The sequence below is a fragment of the Toxorhynchites rutilus genome, chromosome 3, assembly GCF_029784135.1.
Source record: "Toxorhynchites rutilus septentrionalis strain SRP chromosome 3, ASM2978413v1, whole genome shotgun sequence".
NCBI lineage: Eukaryota > Metazoa > Arthropoda > Insecta > Diptera > Culicidae > Toxorhynchites > Toxorhynchites rutilus.
This window is the reverse complement of record NC_073746.1, coordinates 177,051,774-177,073,920: the sequence shown is the minus strand read 5'-3', so window position 1 is coordinate 177,073,920 and position 22,147 is coordinate 177,051,774. Positions and strand designations below refer to the sequence as shown.

The following is a 22,147-nucleotide window of genomic DNA, read 5'->3' as shown; positions in this document are numbered from 1 at the left end:
TACATTAATTACATTTTAGATTTATATATATAAATCTGATACGAATGGTACGAAATTATGGTTGATTGAAAGTTAGCTCAAATGAAGGGCGCATTGACACCAATAGAAGGTGGATTGTGTAAACCTTTAAACCATGTGAATCCGTAAAAATATCCTATTAAACTTCTGTAAATCATGAAAATGACAATTTTAAGTATATGTTTGAAAACATTTGAATACCTGATTTGACACAAATGCGCTAAACTAGAGCATTCAAAAAGTGGGCAAACCAAAATCATATTTTCGACTGAGCAAGCCAACACCATTTACCCTACACTTTTCATGATCGATTTCGAATCCAAAAGTGGTCTTGTATTGACTGCAAGTACTCTTTTTCAAAATCACGCTAACCCGTTTGTCGTTGAAGTATATTTTTTTAGAAAATCAAGAATTATACTTGGAAATGCATACAAATCAATTATTCCTGGTGAGTAAAATACTGTTTGTTTTATTGCATAGGTTAAATGGAGGAAATTGTACAGTTCAGATTCCACGTCGACTGCGTACTGAATAAATTATATGATATGATATGAAATAATGATCATCAAACTGTTCAGTCGTAGGAGCTTCGATCCTAGTTGTTGAACCCACCGTGTTTCTGGATTGCTCGAACCTTCCCTGTTATCTGTACCGCCTTATTCACTTTCTTGAAGTTATTGAGTTAGTCGTCCACATAATGGGTGTCCCATATCAAACTGCATCACGGGTAAAACGCTGTAGAAAATTACCTAGTTGACCGATCGTTTTAAAACCTTCAGACAATCAAATATAACCCATTGGTAAGCTTTTGGCATATTTATTTCATTCAACTTCAATACCATAACCGTATGCTCGCTCTTTATGCTTAATTCCACTCATGAGGTTCTGTATCTGGCTGCAGTTTTTCCTTACGGGAACCCACTATTTCTTCATGTCTTCCTTAGATTTAGCCTCCTTGAGATGCATACGTAGCGCCTGCTTCAAAATAACCCATTATTTTTCGATGGGTCTTGGTTCTGGTGCGTTCGAGGGGTTCATGTCCTTGAGTACGGAAGTGACCCAGTTGGCTTCGTACCACTCCAGGACATCCTTTGAATAGTGGCACTGAGCTAGATTCGGTCAGAAGATAGTAGGGCCCTCGTGTTGCTTCAACAAAGGAAACATACGCTTCTGTAGACACTCCTCGAGATCTGCACGTTTACAGTCCCGGTAGTAATAAACGGCGCACTCCGTTTGCCATATGAGCAGATCGCTTACCAAATTATGTATCTGTTGACAAACATTGAAAGTTTCTGCTTCCTTACTCTCACCGGAACATCAAATATGTGCTGGGCGGTGGAGAACAGTAGCCCCGAAAGCTGCCGGTAGTCCGCCTTGACGTAAGTCGCATCATCCATGAATAGTCAATGAGGCTTCGTCAGCATTTGGTTGTAAGACACGCTTGTGATGCTTGTGATAGAATAGCCTTTCTGACTGCATTTCTTCTTCCGTTCGATGCTCAGAGTTTGGTAGTAACGTTTAATCACACGACACTCACCGTTGACTGGACGATTCCGAGTTGTTTTTCAATGACCCCATGAAAGAGATCTTTTCCAATTTTCGAAAAACTGACAAAAAAAAACTATGTAAACAATACACTCTAAACTATTTCTACCCAAATTTTCAAGAGAAAATACCCAATGGGTGAATTTCTACAGCGTTTTTTCCGTGATGCAATTTGATGTGGAGCACCCTTCAGTGGTTAAAAATTATTATCTCTATCACTACAAAATTTATCTGAAAACTTTAACGCTGTCCAGCGTTTTCCAGCTTTCACATTCTTAACTGAAGGTAACCAAGCCAGTTGATCGGATCCTTTATGGGGGAACGTGTTCAAGAAAACGCTATTCATATTTTTCGTCAAAAGCGGATTGAAGTAACAAAGCTGATCACATGTCGATGTGAATTTTTATTGATTACCTGAGTGGCTTATGCTTATTTTTATCTCAATTTCTATTGGTGAATTAGTTAAGCAGGAATGTGTGCAACGTAATCGGTGTTCTGTCCGAATCATTGTCCTTCTGTAGGATCTAGTTTTCGTTTGTCATTTGACGTTTCGTTGTAAACATTTATCATTATCTGTTACTACTTTGAAATCATAAACAGTTGTTGTAGTTGGTTCTTTACTTCAATTCTCTTTTACGAATCAACTACGCGCAAATTCTACGTACGACCTTTTACTTTCTCTTTTCTCTTTTTTCCTTCAATTTTTGTTCTGTTTTTGCACAAGAACAAAGTAACATTCTGTAGAAATAATGATACGCTCCGTTTCATATATATTTTAGTCATTTTACCTGTTGAACCACTACTTGGAAGCAGGGTCACGGCTATCTCACGTCTTTCAAAGAAAAACCGTATTGATCTGTATTTTTGGCGCAGGACTACGTCTTTCAGCGAGGGTACCAAGTCTAAAAACAGGTCACGTTTTTGAAGTGGGACTACGTCTAACCGGAGTATATGGGGGGTAAAATGAAAACCTAAACACAGAACATGCAGGCAAAAATGAAAGATTCCGAATGCTTATAACTCGAACATTTCTTACTGGATCGGAAAGATGTTTGCATCTATTGATAGGGAATATTTCTACGCTTCTATCGCAATTAATAAAATGTTATTTATCATTAGATAAACTATTGAATAACTGTAAAATGTTAAGCGTTATCTAAACGCCCTAACTGCCTCATTTTGATTGGTCCGATCTACGGTTTCCCTAACACAGCCATATTAACCAAGCAGCCTTGGGGAAATCGGCATTGCAAATACATGAAAGTGTGGGGACTTTCGTTCTCACCGAAATGTGTTCCCTGACACAGACTTCGAAACCAAGCTGCGTTGGAGAGATCGGTATTGCAAATACATGAAAGTCGGGGATATTTTTGTTCCGACTGCAATGTGCTTCCCTAATACAGACTTCAAATACATGGAGCTTAGGAAAATTAGCATAGCTAACACATGTAAGTCGGAGGTGTTTTTGTTCCGACTGAAATGTGTTTCCCTAACACAGACTTCAAATCCATGGAGCGTGGGGAAATCGGCATTGCAAATAGAGACGTCGGTTAATCGTTTGATTAATTCAAATAATCGAATATCTGCAATTATAATCGAGTAATTTGGTATCGAATAATTAAAAATCAAGATATGAATACATCGAATAGTTATCACAGTAATCGCGAATAATGAAAAAAGGAATCATTTCCAAGGTTAATACATTTTTAGGTCAAGAGTTAGGCTATGGATTTTTTTTTAATCCGACTTAATCCGACAGCGACCATCTGACATCGGCAACCCGATAGGCAACGTGATACAAAAATCATGAAATGGTAAATTTATCAATATACTGAAATACCATTTCATTCAAAAACCATGATTCTACTCCATGTTTATTTTACAATTATATTTGTAAAATTTGTAAAATTATAATATCATAATCTTTTTTATTATGCAATATTTGTTCATTATTATTACAAGAAAAAAATATTCGCTCGATTAATCGAATACTGAAAGACAATTATTCGAATGAATCGAATATTTAAAAATGATCCGACGATTAATCGATAAACTAAAAATTAAGACATCTCTAATTGCAAATACATCAAAGTCTGGGGTATTTTTGTTCCGACTGAAATGTGTTTCTTCAACACAGACTTTAGAACCAAGCTGTCTGAGGAAACTGGCATTGCAAATTCATGCAAGTCGGGGGCATTTTTGTTCCGATTGAAATGTGTTTGCCTAACACAGACTTCAAAACCGAGATGTCTGGGGAAATCGGCTCAGCAAATAAATGCAAACTGCGAGTACTTTTGTACTCGCTTGCCTTTGTGTAAACAAGAATATGTTTCCTTAAAACGGCCTTCCGGGGGTACTTCTGCACTCGCATGTTTTTTTTTTGCACTCCAAAAAGTGTTTTCCTAACACGGATTACAAAAGCGGGTACGAACACCACGCTTTCGCTCGGTTATTCAATTTATACAATCGAATTATACAATCTTTTTACTCATAAAACAAACATATTGAATTCAATTGAATTCGCGAGAATCGCAAGACTTCTAGGTTGATGTTTGTAGAGTGAACACCGTTTTTGCTGGCGAGCGTTGAGCGGGAGTGAACTGTCTTTCTTTAAACATGGAGAGGAGTTTAAAATAGCACAAGGGCCTTTTAAGGACGGCCCCATTCCGATGCAATGATCTCCTAGTTTCGTTGACGGAAGATGCCTTGAGGTGCAATACCACTGAGGAAATTCTAAACAATGTGATGCATGATATTGGATACTTGAAAGCGTTGCCATTTTAGTTGTTTCATGGGTTCTCAAAGATATACTGAAGCGGTTAAGGAATGTGGAATAACGGCGCTGGTGGAACAAATATGTAATCGCATGTGACCAGTGGCGTAGTGTACGGAGGGCAATGCTGGTCCTCAGAAAGGGTGTGGATTGTCCTCCGAAATTCTTCATATTGTTTCGAAAAATCTTCAACTAAAAACATCATTATGGAAAAGTTCATATGAGAAAAATCTTTCTTGGTTTTCACGTTTTGGATGGAAAAAAGATTGTTGATTTGAGTAACGATATCCCTAATTGAAATGGAGAGTGGTGGTTTAAATTGCATGAAGTGCCGTACAAGATCTTTCGACAACGCTCGAACAATGTCAGGGACTACCGGAGGAGTTCAGATTGTGTAGAGAAAGAAAAAAAAACTATTCATAGGGTTTGTAGACTACTTTTTCAATTTCTGAGGACAACAGGGACAACCTGTCGAATCTGTATACTCGTTTTTCGCTTCTAAGCCACACAGGTGTGATGGGAGAAAGTTATCGCAAACTCAATGATGTACTCATTATAATGTTATGAACCTTCACACTTTCATGAAATGATTCCTAATCATACAGTGAGTTTGAAACTAAGTTTGAGTTTGAAAAACTATGGATGAGTTATACCTATGATATAACCGCAAGGTTGACGTAGGATTGCCGTTGGCTTAGTAATCAATTGTATTTTTTCAATTAGCCATAATCCCACCTCGGATGTTCCTCATTGGGTACGATATCGCCGCTGCGCAGAGCTATCTTTTGTGTGTATTGATTAAAATAGTGAATGAATGAAACTATTTATGAATTCAATTGCAAACAAATCTCAATTTAAGGCAATTCATGCATTATGGTAGTAGTTATCGCAGCAAATAGTTATCAACATTTTGCCTAATCATCAAAAGGTATGCGTAGAAGTTCAATGACCTGGCGACATGAAGGTCTATCTTCCAATGCAGTCTTGAATAATCGAGCCAAAGCGTTGCATTTGTACCCGATTTTGTAGACCGTGATAGCAAAACGAATTCCGGAGTGTAAAAGTGTTTGGGGGTATAAAGGTATTGTCGACTTGAATGTATCTGCAATGCCGATTTCCCGAACTTCTTGGTTTCGGAATCTGTATTGGGAAAATACAATTCCGGTTTGCAAAAATGCAAGCGAGTACAAAAGTACTCGTAGTTTGCATCTATTTTGCAATGCCAATTTCCCCAGGCTCCATTTGAAAGCAATATAAGGGCTATTGAAACAAGTTTTTGGATCAAAAAGTACCAAGCATATAACACGTAGACATTTTATCTTTCGTCTGTTTATCATACCATTTCGTTCAGTTGTTAAGGAGCTATTAACACTCAAAATCTCGTTCTCCGGCGTAACGCTTTCGTTTTTGAAACTTTGAACTTACACCCCAGTATAGAAATGAAGGACGTAGTCCTACGTCAAAACAACCCCAAGCAACTCTCACATTGCGAATCAAACTTCAAGCTTCAGAAACTTCACAGGAAGTTAAATAATAAGCAAATACAGTCAACTCTCCCCAACTCGGTATCCAAGGGGATCATCGAGTTAGGGAGGTATCGAGATATAGAACATTTTTTCAATGGCGTTTTTTTATGTCATAAATTGTCATATATTAGGTTCAGTGTCCCATTTTTGGTATTATGGTATGATAATTTGAATTTTTGATTCATCCCCTCAAAGTCAGAAAACATCTTTCTCACACGAAAAAAAAATATTTCTCAGGAGATGATAGACGGCTATATTTCACGAAAAAAATCCTTCTACGCATATGTTCGAACTTCAGAGTTATAGAACTTTTTTGTTTTGTTTCGAACTCTGTTGCTTTAAAATGGCTCTACATTGAAAGGAACGCTACGTAAGCCGATTATGTTGCTTTCATTTGAAGAAAATTGAGAAAATTTAGTACAGGATATAGTAGTTGAACATCTAAATTAGTGAAAAATTTAAAAGTTAATAATTTTTTTTAATGTGTAATTATTAATTTTATCCTAAAAATTCATACTAAACTTGATTGTTTCTATCAATCAAGTTAAAGATCTCTAACCACTCTACAATTTGTTCTTTGACGCCCAACTTCTATCTCTCTTAATTTCACTGCAATATCGGTATAAACAATTCCTGTTGAGAATTCAATCAAAATCAAGCCACTGTACTTATAAAAGCCACTTAAATTTCACTTCAACGTTGAAAGGTTACATTTTTTTTTCTTGAAATAAGTCATATTTGAATTATAAAAAAAAATTATAGGAGGTTGTGTCCAAGATACAACCGCATTGTTGACGTAGAACTACGCTGTTATTTTATATAAGTCGCTTGTTTATACCTTCGGATATTATTCTATAATGCCGTGAAATTTTCGAAACAACTGCTTAGTAGAATAATCTTTGAAATGTTTTTTTCATTGTAGAATCAGTTGACGATAATTGATTGATGATTCATTCTTGCCCTCGCAAAACAATAAACTAGCTGATCGTATGTCGCAATTTATTTCATGCCAATGGATTAAAAATTTACCTCGAACGCTATTCCGGTGGCCTTTTTCGCAATTGACATAGACTCGGCTACAGTCGATTATATACATGTTACACCAGCACCATTATTCCACATCTCATAACTACATCAATATAGCTTTGGCACCGAATGGAAACAACAACAATGACAACACTTGCAAGTATCAAATATCATGCTACAAGTTATTTAGTATTGCCTCAAAGCAATCGCACCTCTAGGCATCGTTCGTACAACGTAAACCAAGCGCCAAACAAGCGTTAGCCATAGCATGCATACAGAACCATACATTGGTGGCATGAAGCTACTAGGAATACAAATACTTCTCATCATTTTGCGCTATTCTCAAAACAAACGCTTTTGTTAATATTACTGGCCTCAAAAAAATTTGTATTACTTTCTCATGCTCGAGAGAAGCGCAGCTGTCACCCTTAGTGGAGGAATTTTTGCTACTGGTAAGCGAAACCTAATCACATACAAAACTCCAGAACGACATTTACTTTCTTGGTTACTAAACAAGCGAAATAAACTCTTTTTGTTAATATCAACAAACTCGAAAACAGTAGCAATGCTTCATTATGATCAATATTAGCGCAAATGCAATCCTAGTTGAAGGCAGTTTTGCGGCTGGCACGCGAACCTAAATAACTTATAACATTCCAGTAAGACATTCAAGATGCTTGGTATTCCCCAAATATTTTTTTGGAGCATAACCTTAACGCCTGCTTCGCCATAAAGTCAGTTTAATGCATTGATGCATTCTCAAAGGCACCAAAGAAGCCGTTTACATTTTCGACCGACGCGCCGAAATCGCCTACTTCGCTGTTGTTCGATGCGGTGTCACACTCGCGAAGGTTCGGTTCAGTGCGAGCGCTTTTCACTGCACCAACATCGCGTGCATCATTAGATGACGCTTGCCTCGAAATTTCATTGCCCCTGGCAATGCGTTTGTTTTTTGCAGGGCTCGAGCCTGCCTTTCTCTTCTTCTTGCCCGTAACACACTACGAGAAGCGTTCAATATACGACGCGGGAAGAAAAACACACGATACGAATAACGAATAACGAACAGAAAAACCAAACGACGATATCCAAGTTGGATTACCACTGGTGGGGTCCAATCTTAGATCGAAGCGCAGTGAAAGCAAAGTGAACTGGATTGCTCAACAGTCCGATGCCGAATGAAAATTTGCCTCAGCGAGATCCACTGTTTATACTCAAGGCAAATATTCCCCTTCATTCTTCTACTTTTCCTTTGTTCACGGCGACTTCAAATCCTATGATTTTCCCTTCATTGGTCGTCGATAAGTTGCTCGTTATTGACAGCTCTGTTCGGGAAAGCACACAAATGTACAGAACAAATGTATGGAAAAATGAAAACGCTCAAAGTTTTCATGAATTTTAACCATTTACAAACCAGGGGATTCCAATGTATAGCATATTAAACAAATCTTAGGGAATTTCCGATTCTTTTAGTATGTATAGTATGTATGTATAGTAATAGTTATTAACGTTAACTTTATTTCATAAAAACGTGACCTGTTTTCTGATTTGGCACCCTTAATGAAAGACGTAGTTCTACGTCAAAAAAGGGAGGTATTGAGTTATGGAAAGAAGAATGCTTGTAAAATCAAAGGTGTCATGATATTCATCGAGTTAGAGAAAATATCGAGTTACAGAACATCGAGTAAGGGAGAGTTGACTGTAAATACATCTTGACAACAGTCAGGCTGGAACTCGTGCGAACCTAAGTCAACGAACGTCAAAATATTTGAAAAAAAATTGAAAAGGCAGATTCAAAATGTTGAAATTTGAATGACAATTTTTACATCATGTCTTTTGATTTAGCCATTTATATACAGGGCGGACTCGTTTTTATACAGTTTCTGATTTCTTTTCACTGTATATAATCTAGTCAAAAAATATATTTTATTGGTTTTTTCCCGTTTTTTGAATATAAAAGAGAAATTCGATTCTTCCACGTAAAGTCAGAAAACACCTTTCTCACATGAAAAGAAGACGGGTGGATAATGTCGGGGACATAACCGGAGAGACGTAGGACTCCAGGTATCCTTTTCATGTACAAAATTACAGAAAAACTCAAAGGATAAAATAAAACTCCAGCACTCAGCAAACACTCAAACGTTTAGATTCAAATACGAAAAAATCAAAACTTGTCGTGCAAATGTCGTGCGGTGTAAATGTTGTAGGGGTTATTGTTCAGCCGGCAACGAACACATACTTGATGGCAAGCATATCGTAATAGGAATTTACCGTCTGGTATCGTGATATAATTGGGCTTTGCACTCCTCATGAATAGCTGTGTTCTACTAGTCAAGTCCCTCATTTGATACCCATATTGATGGGGTTTAGAGAAAATATGTAATCCGCCATTTTGTGGTGGCTGCCATATTGGATTTGCATTTTTCACAAATAACTGTGTTCTACTAGTCAATCCCTTTCATTTGATACCCATATTGATGAGGCTTTGAGAAAATATGTAATCCGCCATTTTGTAGCGATCGTCATCTTGGATTTTCAAGATCATGAAATACACAGTTTTAAAATGACTGCAGAGTTAAAGGTGTGTTCCAAATTTCAGATCAACTGGTCAACAGGAAAGGGGTCAAATTTCAATTAATGTGGTACAGCGCCATAGACAAGCATATTACATACAAACATAGAAATCTGTCACAGCTAAATAAAACCGTTTAAAAACTCCAGCATTCTATCAAATCGAGCGCGATTAGCCACTTATTCATCCTGCGCGACGCTTCCACTGCTTTTAACACACTTCGATAGGCTCTCCTGCTCCACATTCCATTGAAACTCCTGTCCCTTACTCTTGCGCAGGGTTACCAGATATACAGAATTACAAATTTTCAGCAAAAATACAGAATTTACAGATTTTTTTGAAATTCAATTTTAAATATTAAATTTATTACTGTGCATAAATAGATACCTTGATTTATAAATAAGTTGGCCGCAGCGCAATGAGATGGCTTTTGTTGGAGGCAGTTATTAAGCGAAATCTTGAGCGATTTGAAGAGCTTGAACTATTTTTTCCTTCCAAGTTATGTATGACCATAATCAATCCGTCAATCGTATATTGACTCATTTATACGACCCTTGAGGCTGTTTGCGTTGGTATCGATGCAAGAAGCTGAAAAAAGATTGGGTGCAGTTAGGAAGTTGATCTTCAAATCGATTTGTCGTGACATCTATATTGCATTGGTGAAACATAGTTGCAGCCTTGATAAACCCTCAAAATTTCTTCAAGCTACCAAGCTTTAATGATTTGATGCTACGATTTCCTCAATTCGTTGAGACAGGTAATAGACAAGGCCGAATTTAGGCTACTCAAGTCGAATATTATGGGGCAAAAATTGAGTGACTCGGATATAACTTGGTCCCAGCTGTTGGATGTCAAAAGGCGTGATGAAAAATGTTTGTATCCATTGGTCGTTTGTAAAACATGTTTTGCGGCTCCGCAAAGCTTGAGATTGAGCCTTACGAATAAATAAATTGAAAAAAAAGACATCATCAGTATGTGTTGAGCAAATGTTTTTGCTTTACAAAACAAAGTCCGGAAATCGGTTGGTTCCCACAACTATGGACTCTATTTTGAGAGCAAAGAACTATGTATTGGCGGAAGGAGGAGCGTCAAAAATGAAGTTGAAGAAAAATTTTAAGGCAAAGTACAACAAAACCATGTAAAAACATCGTACAATTCAGAGGCGAAAAACTTTCCGATTGACACGACTTTAACAAACCATAAATAAGAAAAATAAGTTCAAAGCGAAAATAAACCTTTATTTTCTTTTTTAATTTTCGTTAACTCTCCGATACAGATTTTCTATACAGATTTTTTGGCTAAAAATACAGATGTACAGATTTTTTTTCAGAAAATTTCACAGAATTAAATGTGGCAACCATGCTCTTGCGGTATCGCACCGCACACAACCCCGGCAAATGCAGCGATATCTCTTATGCTGAAAATAAATTTCAAGATAGCGTCTTTCCTGCTTGGCGTCCAATGATAGAATGTGGCCAATAGAGATGTGCCATCCGCTCAAGAGCTGTTCATTCTAATCGCTTCATCATAGTGAGCGGATTCGGATTCGCTCGCAATTTTTGTTGGATTTCAGCATTCAATGCGAATGACGGTTTTCGTCCGTACCCGTGATGGCTTGTAATGAATAGCTGTTTGCTGCGGGAGCGCAGATAAAATGTATGGGAAAGAAGGGAATTCTTTCTACCAATTTTTGATAAATTTGAACTTCATATGAGCTGAAAAACCGTAATGTGTAGCATTTAAACAATTGCTGAGGATATTTTCTATCAATGTGTGTATTTGAGGAGGTATTAGTGTTCAAAAACTGAACACTTTTTCACACCGACATATTGAAATGGGCCCTATATTGAAACATTAGACGTAGTCCTACGTCAAAATAAATTCACATTAAAGATTACACTTCAGTGCCATAATACGTATGCTGCCAACATTGTCAGTTTTCTTTTAAGTGAACAGGCTGCGTCAGCCATATGAATAGATAAATATATATGAAATAATACGTTATAAAAACTGCATTCTCTCACTTTTTATTATTTTGAAAAGGATTTTATCCAACGCCGCTATTTCTCAAATTGCACTACCCACGAAAAATACGAACTTTTTGAATGGAGATGAACGTACGAGACAAATCTTCATATAACACTGATCAGAAATAAATATACAAATACTTACTAATAATTAAATATGCGTATTATTCGAATATATCCTTTTTTCGGGTAAGTTTCGCATTCGGGTAATTGTTACATTCGAGTAACTGTCGCATTCGGGTAATTGTTACATTCGAGTAACTATCGCATTCGGGTAAATGTTACATTCGAGTAACTGTTACATTCGGGTAACTGTTACATTCGGGTAACTGTTACATTCGGGTAATTATTGCATTCGGGTAGCTGTCGCATTCGGGTATTTGTTACATTCGGGTGAGTGGAATTCGGGTGAATGTCTTTCGGGTGAGTGGGTTTCGGGCAATTGTGACAATCCCTGGAAAAGCTTTTTCAGTCGATTTGCAACTGGCAATATAAAAAAGATTAGGTACAGCTTTGTATCAAGAGAATTTTATTTAATGTACGCACAATACAGGAGAGGTATTATGACTATTCTCATTTCCAACCAGGAAAACTTTGGGATCCTAGTATATTTATTATGGAGAGTTTTTTATTCTGATAAAATAAAAAGCACAAAAATCAGGAAAAATAAGGATCATTTCTGAAAAATCAGGCAAAATTGAGTATTTGTCAGGATATCAGGGAACGTGCCAAAAAGTCTGGGAAAATCAAAAAATTCCAACCATTCATTCATTTGACAGATATCGATAAACTTTCATAAATTTTATTGCCCTAACTAAATATTTTTTCTAAGCGTTCACGGATGTTTCCCAATTGGTTTTTCAAGCTACAGAATTAGTAGAAAATTTTATTTCTAGCCTACACCTGAAATTTTAGTGTAAAATTTTGTTTAAAATGAAATGTCTAATTTATTCATCCATTGGCAACTTATGTGTTATAAGAGAAACAAATGCACTGCATTAGCATTCGATCGTGTTTCATTGCACAATCATGTTTCTTGGCGAACCCTAACCACTTTTTCTTCTCTATTTGTTCCAGGTAGTGCCGCGAGTGTGTCGTCCTTCCCGGCGGTGTTTGTCGTGAGTGCGTGCGCGTGCAGCTGTTTCACTTTGGTCCTCGTTTCCAGCAAATCAGTAAAAATTCCCAAGAACAAGAGAAAAAGTATGGCTGAAAACTCAATCAGCAACAGTTTACCTCCATCACAGCATCAAAAGACAGCGGGCGGCGGCGGCGGGGGAGGAGGCAGTGTTTTGCACCATAACAAATCACTGGACATGACGAGTGGTACGACGGCAGGATCCGTTTCGGGGAAGGGTGCGGGTGGTAAACACGCAAACGTGATTCACCGAACAACAAGCGAAAGTTTACGGTTAGGGGGTGGAGGCGGCGGTGGTCCTGGATCTGCTGGCGGTGGAGGAGGAGGAGGAGGCGGAAGTGGTGCAGAGAATTCAATTAGCAGTGCGATTCCACCGTCGTCATTGATGAATTCTTCGGCTTCCATAAACAGTATCTCGAGAAAGGGTGGTGTTGGGGGAGGTGCTGCAGCAGCTGCCGCGGCCGCCGCTGCGGCTGCCGCCGGGAAAACGTCCTCATTCATGATCACATCAGTTACAGTGGGCGCTCGGACCAGCGCCGACAATGGGGACGATTCAGCCGATGATCTAGACGAGTCTCACACGGACGATAACAGCCGAATAACAGATTTCGAGAACGAAACTCCTTCGTTTTCGGAGGACACATTCAGCAAAGAGGATGTATTTTTCGCTACAAACGCAATCGGTAGCGTTCCCGTCATTCCGACTAGCTCTCAGTATGGGCTTGCAATCGTGGCACCATCAGACCGTGCTCACGGTGCCGAAGCTCTCGCAGATGCGATGCATGTCAGTGTCACAGATGGCGGCATAAACATAATGGGACATGCCAAGGAGGACGGCAAGGAGTTGCATCATAGAAATGAGCGTTTCAAAGTGGTGAAGATTGAAAGTACTGAACCATTCAAACGTGGTCGATGGGTTTGTATGGACTATTTGGACCACACCACGCTTCAAGCGTCTCCAAAAGAGGGTGCTGTCGGACCTGTGGGAACGGAGAATGAGACAACAGTGACGTCGACTATCGCGGAATCGAACGTCATTCGCACCCAGGATAGTGGCGTAGTGCTGAATGACAACTATACGGCCGCAACAGCCCCTAACACAACCACTTCGGATGGTGATAATTCTGACTATCATACTCATTTAGCTGCCAGTGTTCCGACTAATCCTATAATAGGTCTGCTTAACAATGAATCTCCTGGTCAAAGTTTAAACCTGGCTCAACCGGTAATCGGAAGAGTCGGTGGTGGAACAGTATCACAATCTCAGCAAACTAGTCATGCTCAAACTTCAGCAGTGGCTCACAGTCTACCACAATCACAACTGCAAAATGCACTCGCAGCTGCGGTAGGCGGTCAGCCGCCATCGGCTGCCGCTGGCCAGGCACAAGGACAATCTCAGTACTATCCTCACACCATGTCCAATATAGCGGAAATTGCACCACAACAGTTGCAACAACACCATCAACATGGTGTCACTCTGCCAACCAATATTCAGGTTCAGTCGCAGCAAACTAACAGCTCCGCTTCCGTTCCATCTAACATTCTTCCACCGGTTGGATCAGCCGTGGGTACATCACAAGAAATGAACATCGTCATCAACAATTCCCAGCACCAGCAACCACAGCAAACTAGCTTCCCTTCTCCTCAACAATTCCAACAGCAGCCTTCTCAAACAAACTCTCCCGTAGTGGCTAGTATTGGTGAGCCGATTGCTTCGGATGTGACGATTCTTTCGCCCAACTCTTCCATGATTGCCGCTGGTACTGTTCCATCAGTCGCTACATCGACAGCAGTTGCGAGCGCTCCTACTCAGCAACAGCAGCAGCAACCAGATACAGCCGGTTCTGTACCGATCGGGCCTAGTGAACCCTTGGCAACTACTTCCTCTTCGACCACTTCCTCCCCAGTAACGGCCACTGCTGTTATCAACACCGATAACAATACATCAGTATCCTCGTCGATGGCCAACGCAGGCCCGATGCCGGCCACCGTACCCACTGCGGTCAGTTCTCCTTCCATATCGACCACTTCGGTCACAGCATCTGCCACAAACAGTAACAGCGCTATCAGCAGCCAACACGCTTCGATTGCTGCAGCAGCAGCCGCCGCAGCTGCCACTGCTGCCAGTGATCATTTGACGGAATCGAACTTGTTGTCGGCCGTGGCCGGAGTTACCGCTGCGGCCGTTGCGGCAGCCGGCGCCGACGACGGCGAAAAAACAGGAGAAGACGGCGAGAGGTATGTTGCAACGATTGTTTACTGTGTTCATATAAAGTCTTCTAAAGTTCTTTTCGTTTCTGTTTTGTTATTGTTTGTCTATATTGGGAAAATATGTTCTATTTCTTTAACACACGCTCACATCCCCAATATATATAAATAGTGTCCCTCGAATCCTCACGGCCTTAACATTGTTTACCCAATAATCGGCACAAGCGCACCTCCCATTGATCATCAATCTCTCATCTATCGCATTCACGTTATCTCACCGATCGATTTGTTTTTTTTTCTTTTTTCGTTCGTTTGATGTATCAAAACATGTCAAAATTTAATGTTTATCTTTTTATGCTCTACTCTCTGAAGACACCATCTTGTCACAAATCTTCATTTATGGCTTTCTTCATGCACGACCAAATGTAGAAACTATTGTCTATTTCTTGGAAGAGAAAACATTTCAAGAGCTAAACTGCTAAATTGTTATTGCAATGCCAATGACAAAACGGTGCAGAACAAAGTATTATAGGCGAGATTCTACACGTCGTTTCAAAGCGAAGTTGTTGAAGCAACTCCAATAAACTCTCCGTATTCATAAGCTGCCTACTAAGGCGTTTCGAACGTCTCGGATCCTATGTGTCGTTTCGAGAACTGATCAACTACTACATGGGCTGTCTTGGCAATGTCTTGGGATATTTCAACAGATGAACCTCCCGAAATGGGAAAAACTCTTGAACAATCAATGGGAAATGATGGGAAAAACTCCTGAACAATGAACGCATTGGTTGACGAAATGTTATTCCACTTCTGCTCCCTCGAGAGCAACAACATTGAAGGTACGCGAGTAAGTTGAGGCCGTAGGCATTTGAAAAGAACGAGTGGAATACATTTTCACGACATTTTGGACATGAAAAAGCTATCCGCGCGATGGTTTCCGCGTTTGCTGACCGTCGACCAAAAACAGCGTAATCGAGTAGACTTCTTTCGGCGTTTTGTGACAATGGATGAAACGTGGATCCATTATAACACTCCTGGGTCCAATAGGCAGTCTGCAGAGTAGCACTGATGCATATTTCGAAGACTTGGACGTTTCGTACTACAGAAAAGGAATCGAAATGTTGGAAACTCGCTATACCAAGTGTATTGCTCTTGAAGGAAACTATGTTGAGGAATAAATACAGCTTTGCCCAAAAAACTAGGGATAGGTTATACCTATGATATAACCGCAAGGTTGACGTAGGACTGCCTGGACTGGCTTAGTAATCATTTGGGTTTTTTTCAACTAGCAATAATCGCACCTCGGATGTTTATGATTGGGTACCATATTGCCAATGCGTAAAGGTATCATTTGTGCGACGTAACGCTTTCGTTTTCGAAATTTTGAACTTACACCCCAGTATAGAAATAAAAGACGTACTCCTACGTCAAAAACGATTGTTATCGTTAAAAATCCTGGGACTTTTTAGCCCATGTAGTAAACCATGAAAAAAGTAGTTTTATAATAATAGAAATTTTAATAAAATTCAGTTTTCGCAAGAATACATAACACTAATCGATCCTTTAACATTTACCAAAATTCCATCTACTTGAAAAGCATTGGAAGTTACACCCACAAGAATGTAACCGAATGAAGAAGTATCAAGATTTCTTGGAAAATATAGATAATTGAATTTTCTTATAATAAAAAAACCTTTCTTTAATACAACTTGGTCATCATCCACCAAGTCACTTTCGATCTGGTCGAGCCACCGTGTGCAGCGTGTCCACATTTTAATTTATGCCAAAGGGGTAAAAAATCTTTCTCATCTGTACTATGTCTTCCAAAAATATGTACCAAAAATCTGTACCATCGAAAATGTTCGTTGTAGAAAAAAATCTATTTTATGAGCATGAAAGAAATTTTCATTTTTTTTAGGCATCCATTTATGTTCACTAATCCTGCACATGTTCGTTTTCTGGAACGGTGGTTTCCTTACGGAATAATTTTACCTTTGGGTACGAAGTTCATTCTCCAGATCTTGTATATTCCCATCTCAGAACCCTGGATCATCAAAATCCAATCTTTTTCTCATCTGCTTGGTCAGCTCCACGAAAAAAACTGCGACAAATATCCTTAAAAATGATCTGGCTTTTGCTGTCCATTGTTTTGATAGTTTCCCAACCTAAAAATATTTGCCGCTTTTCGAATGATCTTCAAAGCATTGTGAATTCAGAGCGTTTAGCCTGGAATAAACGATTTCATCTGTTGATCTGGGCCAAAACATACTAAAAAAAAGCAACAGCAAAAGCAAATGTCATTAAATATTTGAGAGTGGTCAATATTCTGCAAACATTTTCTGATTTTTGTCACATTCATACTAAATGGTGAAAAACAAAATTAACTCTGAAAATTGTGACATGCATCTCCTCACCGCCGCCGTTAATGAAAGCCAACGGGTAGTCGAAGGGTGTAGGATTTGAGGCGACTTAATTCCAAAATTTCCTGTATTACCTCGAATTAGTCTTTTTGGGGCTATTTGATATATAAGTATTTATGTTCCTAAATAAATGCTCAATATAGTCAGAGATTTTCTCACATGCATAACTAGCACACAAAGCCAGCGAATGATATGCGCATTTGACGACTATTAGATCTGGGCGATCGATTTTTATCAAGCGCATTATGGAATTCGAAACCCCCATCATCACGGTCGCACCGTCTGATGCGAATCCTTTCAGACGATCCTTGTAAGGAAATCCGTCCTTATGAAACTGATCAATTATTGCATTGTAAATGCTCTTATGATCAGCAGCAGCAAGCGATACTGCAGCGTAAAAGTCGTCATGTACCTTAATGTTGCTTTGTTCAAATGTAAGCAATTTCACACGTCGAAAAAATCTGTACCAAGCTGTACTTTTTGACGAAAATATGTACTCTGTACCAAAAATAACGAAAAGATCTGTACCATTCCAGATAAATCTGTACGTGTGGCAACACTGCTCGTGTGCGCAGTGCTCCCCTGTTTCTGGCACCGGAGAGGTTGCTAAGAAGAAGCTTTTTGACCGGATTGTCGTCCGACATACTTGCGATGTGTCCGGCCCACCGCAGTCTTCTGTTCTGATTTTTACCAGATATGCATCACGGGTCTCGCCAAGCAGAGCGTGTAACTCATGGTTCATGGGTGTCTCCCACTCTCCATCTTAGGCTTGTACACCACCGTAGATAGTCCACAACACTTTTCGCACAAAGACTCCAAGTGCGTTAAGGTTCTCAGCGAGCAATGTGGTCGTTTCAAACCCACAGAGAACCACCTGTCTTATCAGTGTTTTGTGCAGCTTTAAATTCGTTCGGAGGCGCACCTTATCTCAGGGCTTCCGGAGTGAAAATTTTTCACCTTGAATGCGTGGTATTGTTGTCGGCGGTTACCAGCAATCCCAAATACACGAACTCGTCTACTACCTCAAGCTCGTCGCCATTCACGACTGCCCGTGGTGAGAGGTTGACATTACTCTTCTTGGACCCTCTCGCCCTAATGTATCTTATTTTAGACGCACTAATTTGCAGTCCGATACGCCCGGCTTTTGCCTTCAGTCTGATGTAAGTGTCCTCCATCGTCGCAAAGTTCCGTGGTATGATGTCAAAGTCGTCAGCGAAACCTTGCAGTTGGGCCCATCGTGTGAAAATTGTGCCACTCGTGTTGATGCCCACCCGGTTCGTATGATGCCTTAAAGTCAATGAAAATCTGTAATGTGGTCACGTTGTATTCCCGACTTTTTTGTAGAATCTGCGACAAGTGAATCTACCGGCCCTGACGATATTGGCTATGAGATGTTGAAACAACTGTCCCTGCTTCGACAATCCGTCCTTCTCAGCATCATTAAAGACATGTAGAGTACACACGGAATTCCCTAGAGTTGGAGACACAGCCAGAGCAGCAACAACGTCAAAGGCTACCGTCCAATTTCCTTAACCTCCTGTTCTTCCAAGATCCTGGAAAGAATGGCGAACGGAAATCTGTCCACTTTTCTGTCCGAAAACAGGAAATTGAACAATCGACAGTTCGCCTTCCGGCCGGTTATGGGCACCAACATCTATTTCGCGACCCTCGGACACGTGATAGCCGAAGCCAACAGAAACCGTCAGCACATGGAGCTTGTAGTACTGGACCTGGAAAAGGCGTATAACAGAACATGGATCCCGTCAGCGCTGAAAACTCTGGCAGAATGGGTGTTGAGTGGACACTACTTCACTTCATCAAAAACATCGCCACATGCCAAATCTTTGAGGTTCAAATCGGTCACATAAGCTCCCGAGTTTTCCACGAGATGACAGGAGTACCTCAAGATTCTGTTCTTGCCGTCACCTTCTTTTTCGTCGCCACGAATAGTCTGATGGCAGTGGGTGACATCTATAGGATCCCATGCATCAGGATAGGGGAACCGCGGGTAATACGGACAGTGGGGGTAATATGGACAGATAGTTGATTTGTATAGTTACTTTTTGAATTTCAGATTTCTGGTAATGAGAACACCTTCTACATGTTATTCTTTAATATTTAAACCACCCTATGGCAATGAATACTGATCAAAAGTGGAAAAGGTAAACAAAAACCGAAAATCATACATGATTCCGCGCGTGGATGTAATTTTAGCTGCCTCGATATTAGGCATTTTGAGTGGTTTAATATCAAAATTCGATTCGCCGATGGTAAAAAATTCGGGTTGTATGTTAACAGAGAAGCGATATTAGGTATGTACGAAAAAGTAAATTCATTTTCGAGTGGAAAATTTAAATTATTGAGGTGATTGTACTGGTGGGGTAAAACGGACAGTTGCCAGTGGGAGTGAGATGGACTGTGAAAAGTCTGTTTAATCTATTCCTAAGGAATGCCCTGAGTCTATAAATGGAAATCAAGTCGTCAAATGTGGACTGTTTAGAAGCTGACTGGAACCAAAAGCAAAATAGTTGAGGGTCTGTACGTTTATACTGCTGAAAAGCACGATATCACTTCTAGGTAGATTAATTTGATTTTCAATCATTTAACGCACATTCGTGATGAGTTCAGACCTTGGTTGAATAAAACTATTCCTCTCGTGATCGATGAATCTCTACGCTTCACATACTACAAACCTGTCCGTATTACCCGCATCGAAAAAATGTTGTACTTTTCAGTCTGTTTTTATTTCAGTAAAAAACATTGAAAAACACTTTTTTGTAAAATATTTAGCCAATTAGGTAGAAAAAACAGTATATTAAATTGCAAGAAACTGCATCAAAGTTTTGTGAAACATGAGTTTCCAAAGATATAATTGAAGTTCTTCTTAACATGTCTGTTTTACCCCCACCTCCCCTACTGGTAGCTACCAACGCCATCGACCGATGGGCGACCGAGAGAGGATTCAAACTTTCAGCGCAGAAGAGCGCAGAAAATATGACCATATCATATGCAGCTAAAGACATCAAGGTCCCACCTCCATGATCCAAACATACAAACATTCAAAATATCCGGAGTGTTGGTCGACCACAAACTTAGCTTTCTTCGCAATTTCGAGAAAGTTAAGAAGAGCTGTGACACTCGGTTAAACTTTCTGAAAATTATTTCCAACCGCACCGGAGTAACAACAGGAAGTTCAGGTTACGGGTGGCCAAAGCTATCATCAGCAGTCAGCTCATCTATGGCTTCGAGCTGACGTGTATGGCCGGAGATAAGCTCCCAAAAACTCTGGCACCGATTTATAATAAGGCACTACGGACTGTCTCCGGCCTCCTGCCATCAACACCAGCTGCCTCCGTCTGCGCTGAAATAGGGAAACCCCCTTTCGGCCTTATCATCGACTGGCTATCGAAACTAGGACTGCCTGTTCTTTGTCGAAAATCAGCGGTAGGGGGGAGACTCACCTGAGCGCTCTTAGCAACACGATAATGCCGCGGTGGCGCATTCCAACCTTTCCCTGGTGGTAAAACAATCCTGGTTTGGGGCGAACGACTGAACGTTCCTAACTGTTCTCGTGGAGAACCGGTAAACGGTATACGGACGGCCTAAAAGGACCAGCAGGTTCGCAGAGTGAGGGCAATTCCTCAGATTAACCCTTTCATTACGGCTGTGTGCTCCGCCGAAGTGTTACCCCTGTACGGAGCACTGCGCCGAAAAGTATGCACATCGCGCTGGTGTGATCGAAGAGATGTATGAATTTCATGTCGTCTAAAGATGACAGCTCGTCACGCGAATGTCGTCTGTAGACGACGCTCGTAACGAAAGGGTTAAGGGCTCGAGAACGTAAAAACGATGCGAGAACAACGAATCCTGTCCAGACTGAGAACCGGCCACTGCTCGGTCTCGCACGGTTTCAACGAAGGACCTTTCCGACTACTCTGCGACCACTGCCAAATCCACAAGATTTGGTCCGTAGCATCGCGGTCTCAATGAAGCCCACCTGGTACTGAACCACCATTTTACATTTTACAGCCCAATACATGGAAGAACAGCATATTCGTCAAAGAAGTAACAATATCCTAACAAACCTTTTGATTTTTGCGCAAATCTGTGTACAGTAGAACCCCGATTATCCACGAAATAGTTTGGCAAGGTCTCCGCGCATAACGAATATCGTGGATAACGCGATAATTTACTAAAAATAAGGTCCAAACACGAAATAAAGATATTTCAGTACGAAAACTATGTTCTATCAATACAGAAATCATTAAACTATCCATCAGTTTGGTCGTGTATACCACTGGTCAGATAATGTGAAAGTAATGATCAAAACAAAAGAGCAAGTGCCTACCTATCACTGACAAATTTCGTGTAGCTCTATAGAATTACTGCGGAACTCACTTTCGCGGATAATCAGGGTTCTACTTGTATGTCAAAATTACCTGCTTCATTTTCTATTTTCTTCTGTCCCAAAGGCACGCCCCTCAATTTTGAAAATCGAAAAATCACCCAAGGGGAGAGTAAAGGAAATCGTGTTTTTGGAAGCAAAATTTTGATGCTAAATGTCTTTAGAAAATCGACCACTCGAACCAACAATAATCCAGAGAATGAATTGAATTTGTGGCACAGGTATTAAACATGAAAAATATACATTCGTTCATGACTCTCATTTTACCATAGACTTAAATTACATTTTACACTTCTTTCCTTCCTGCTCTCTCCCGGTTTCCCTTTTTACCATGGAGAGAGAATACAAAGATTGTCAGCAGTCGAGTCAAAGCTATGTAACAGATGATCCGATTTAACGAAAGCTCCAATGAATTCGAAACACTAGAATTTCCAATGTCGTTCATATTCTTCCAAAACTGTCCGATCAATGCTCTCTTCCACAATATGGTTCACG

General features: G+C 40.0%; 1 protein-coding gene and 1 non-coding gene across 4 annotated transcripts in view; one reads left to right on the top strand and one right to left on the bottom strand.

The window, feature by feature from the left end:
* Positions 1 to 22,147, top strand: part of LOC129779979 (protein bunched, class 2/F/G isoform) — a 381,770-nt gene that overhangs the window by 5,754 nt on the left and 353,869 nt on the right. For all 3 annotated transcript variants that reach the window (XM_055787799.1, XM_055787800.1, XM_055787801.1), the window contains exon 2: positions 12,562 to 14,857. In XM_055787799.1, the coding sequence (XP_055643774.1) occupies positions 12,687 to 14,857 (2,171 nt within the window). In that variant the 5' untranslated portion in view covers positions 12,562 to 12,686. The remainder of the gene's footprint in view (positions 1 to 12,561; positions 14,858 to 22,147) is intronic.
* Positions 4,971 to 5,116, bottom strand: LOC129781031 (U4 spliceosomal RNA). Its single transcript, XR_008744062.1, has one exon. It is a non-coding gene; the product is annotated as a U4 spliceosomal RNA (small nuclear RNA).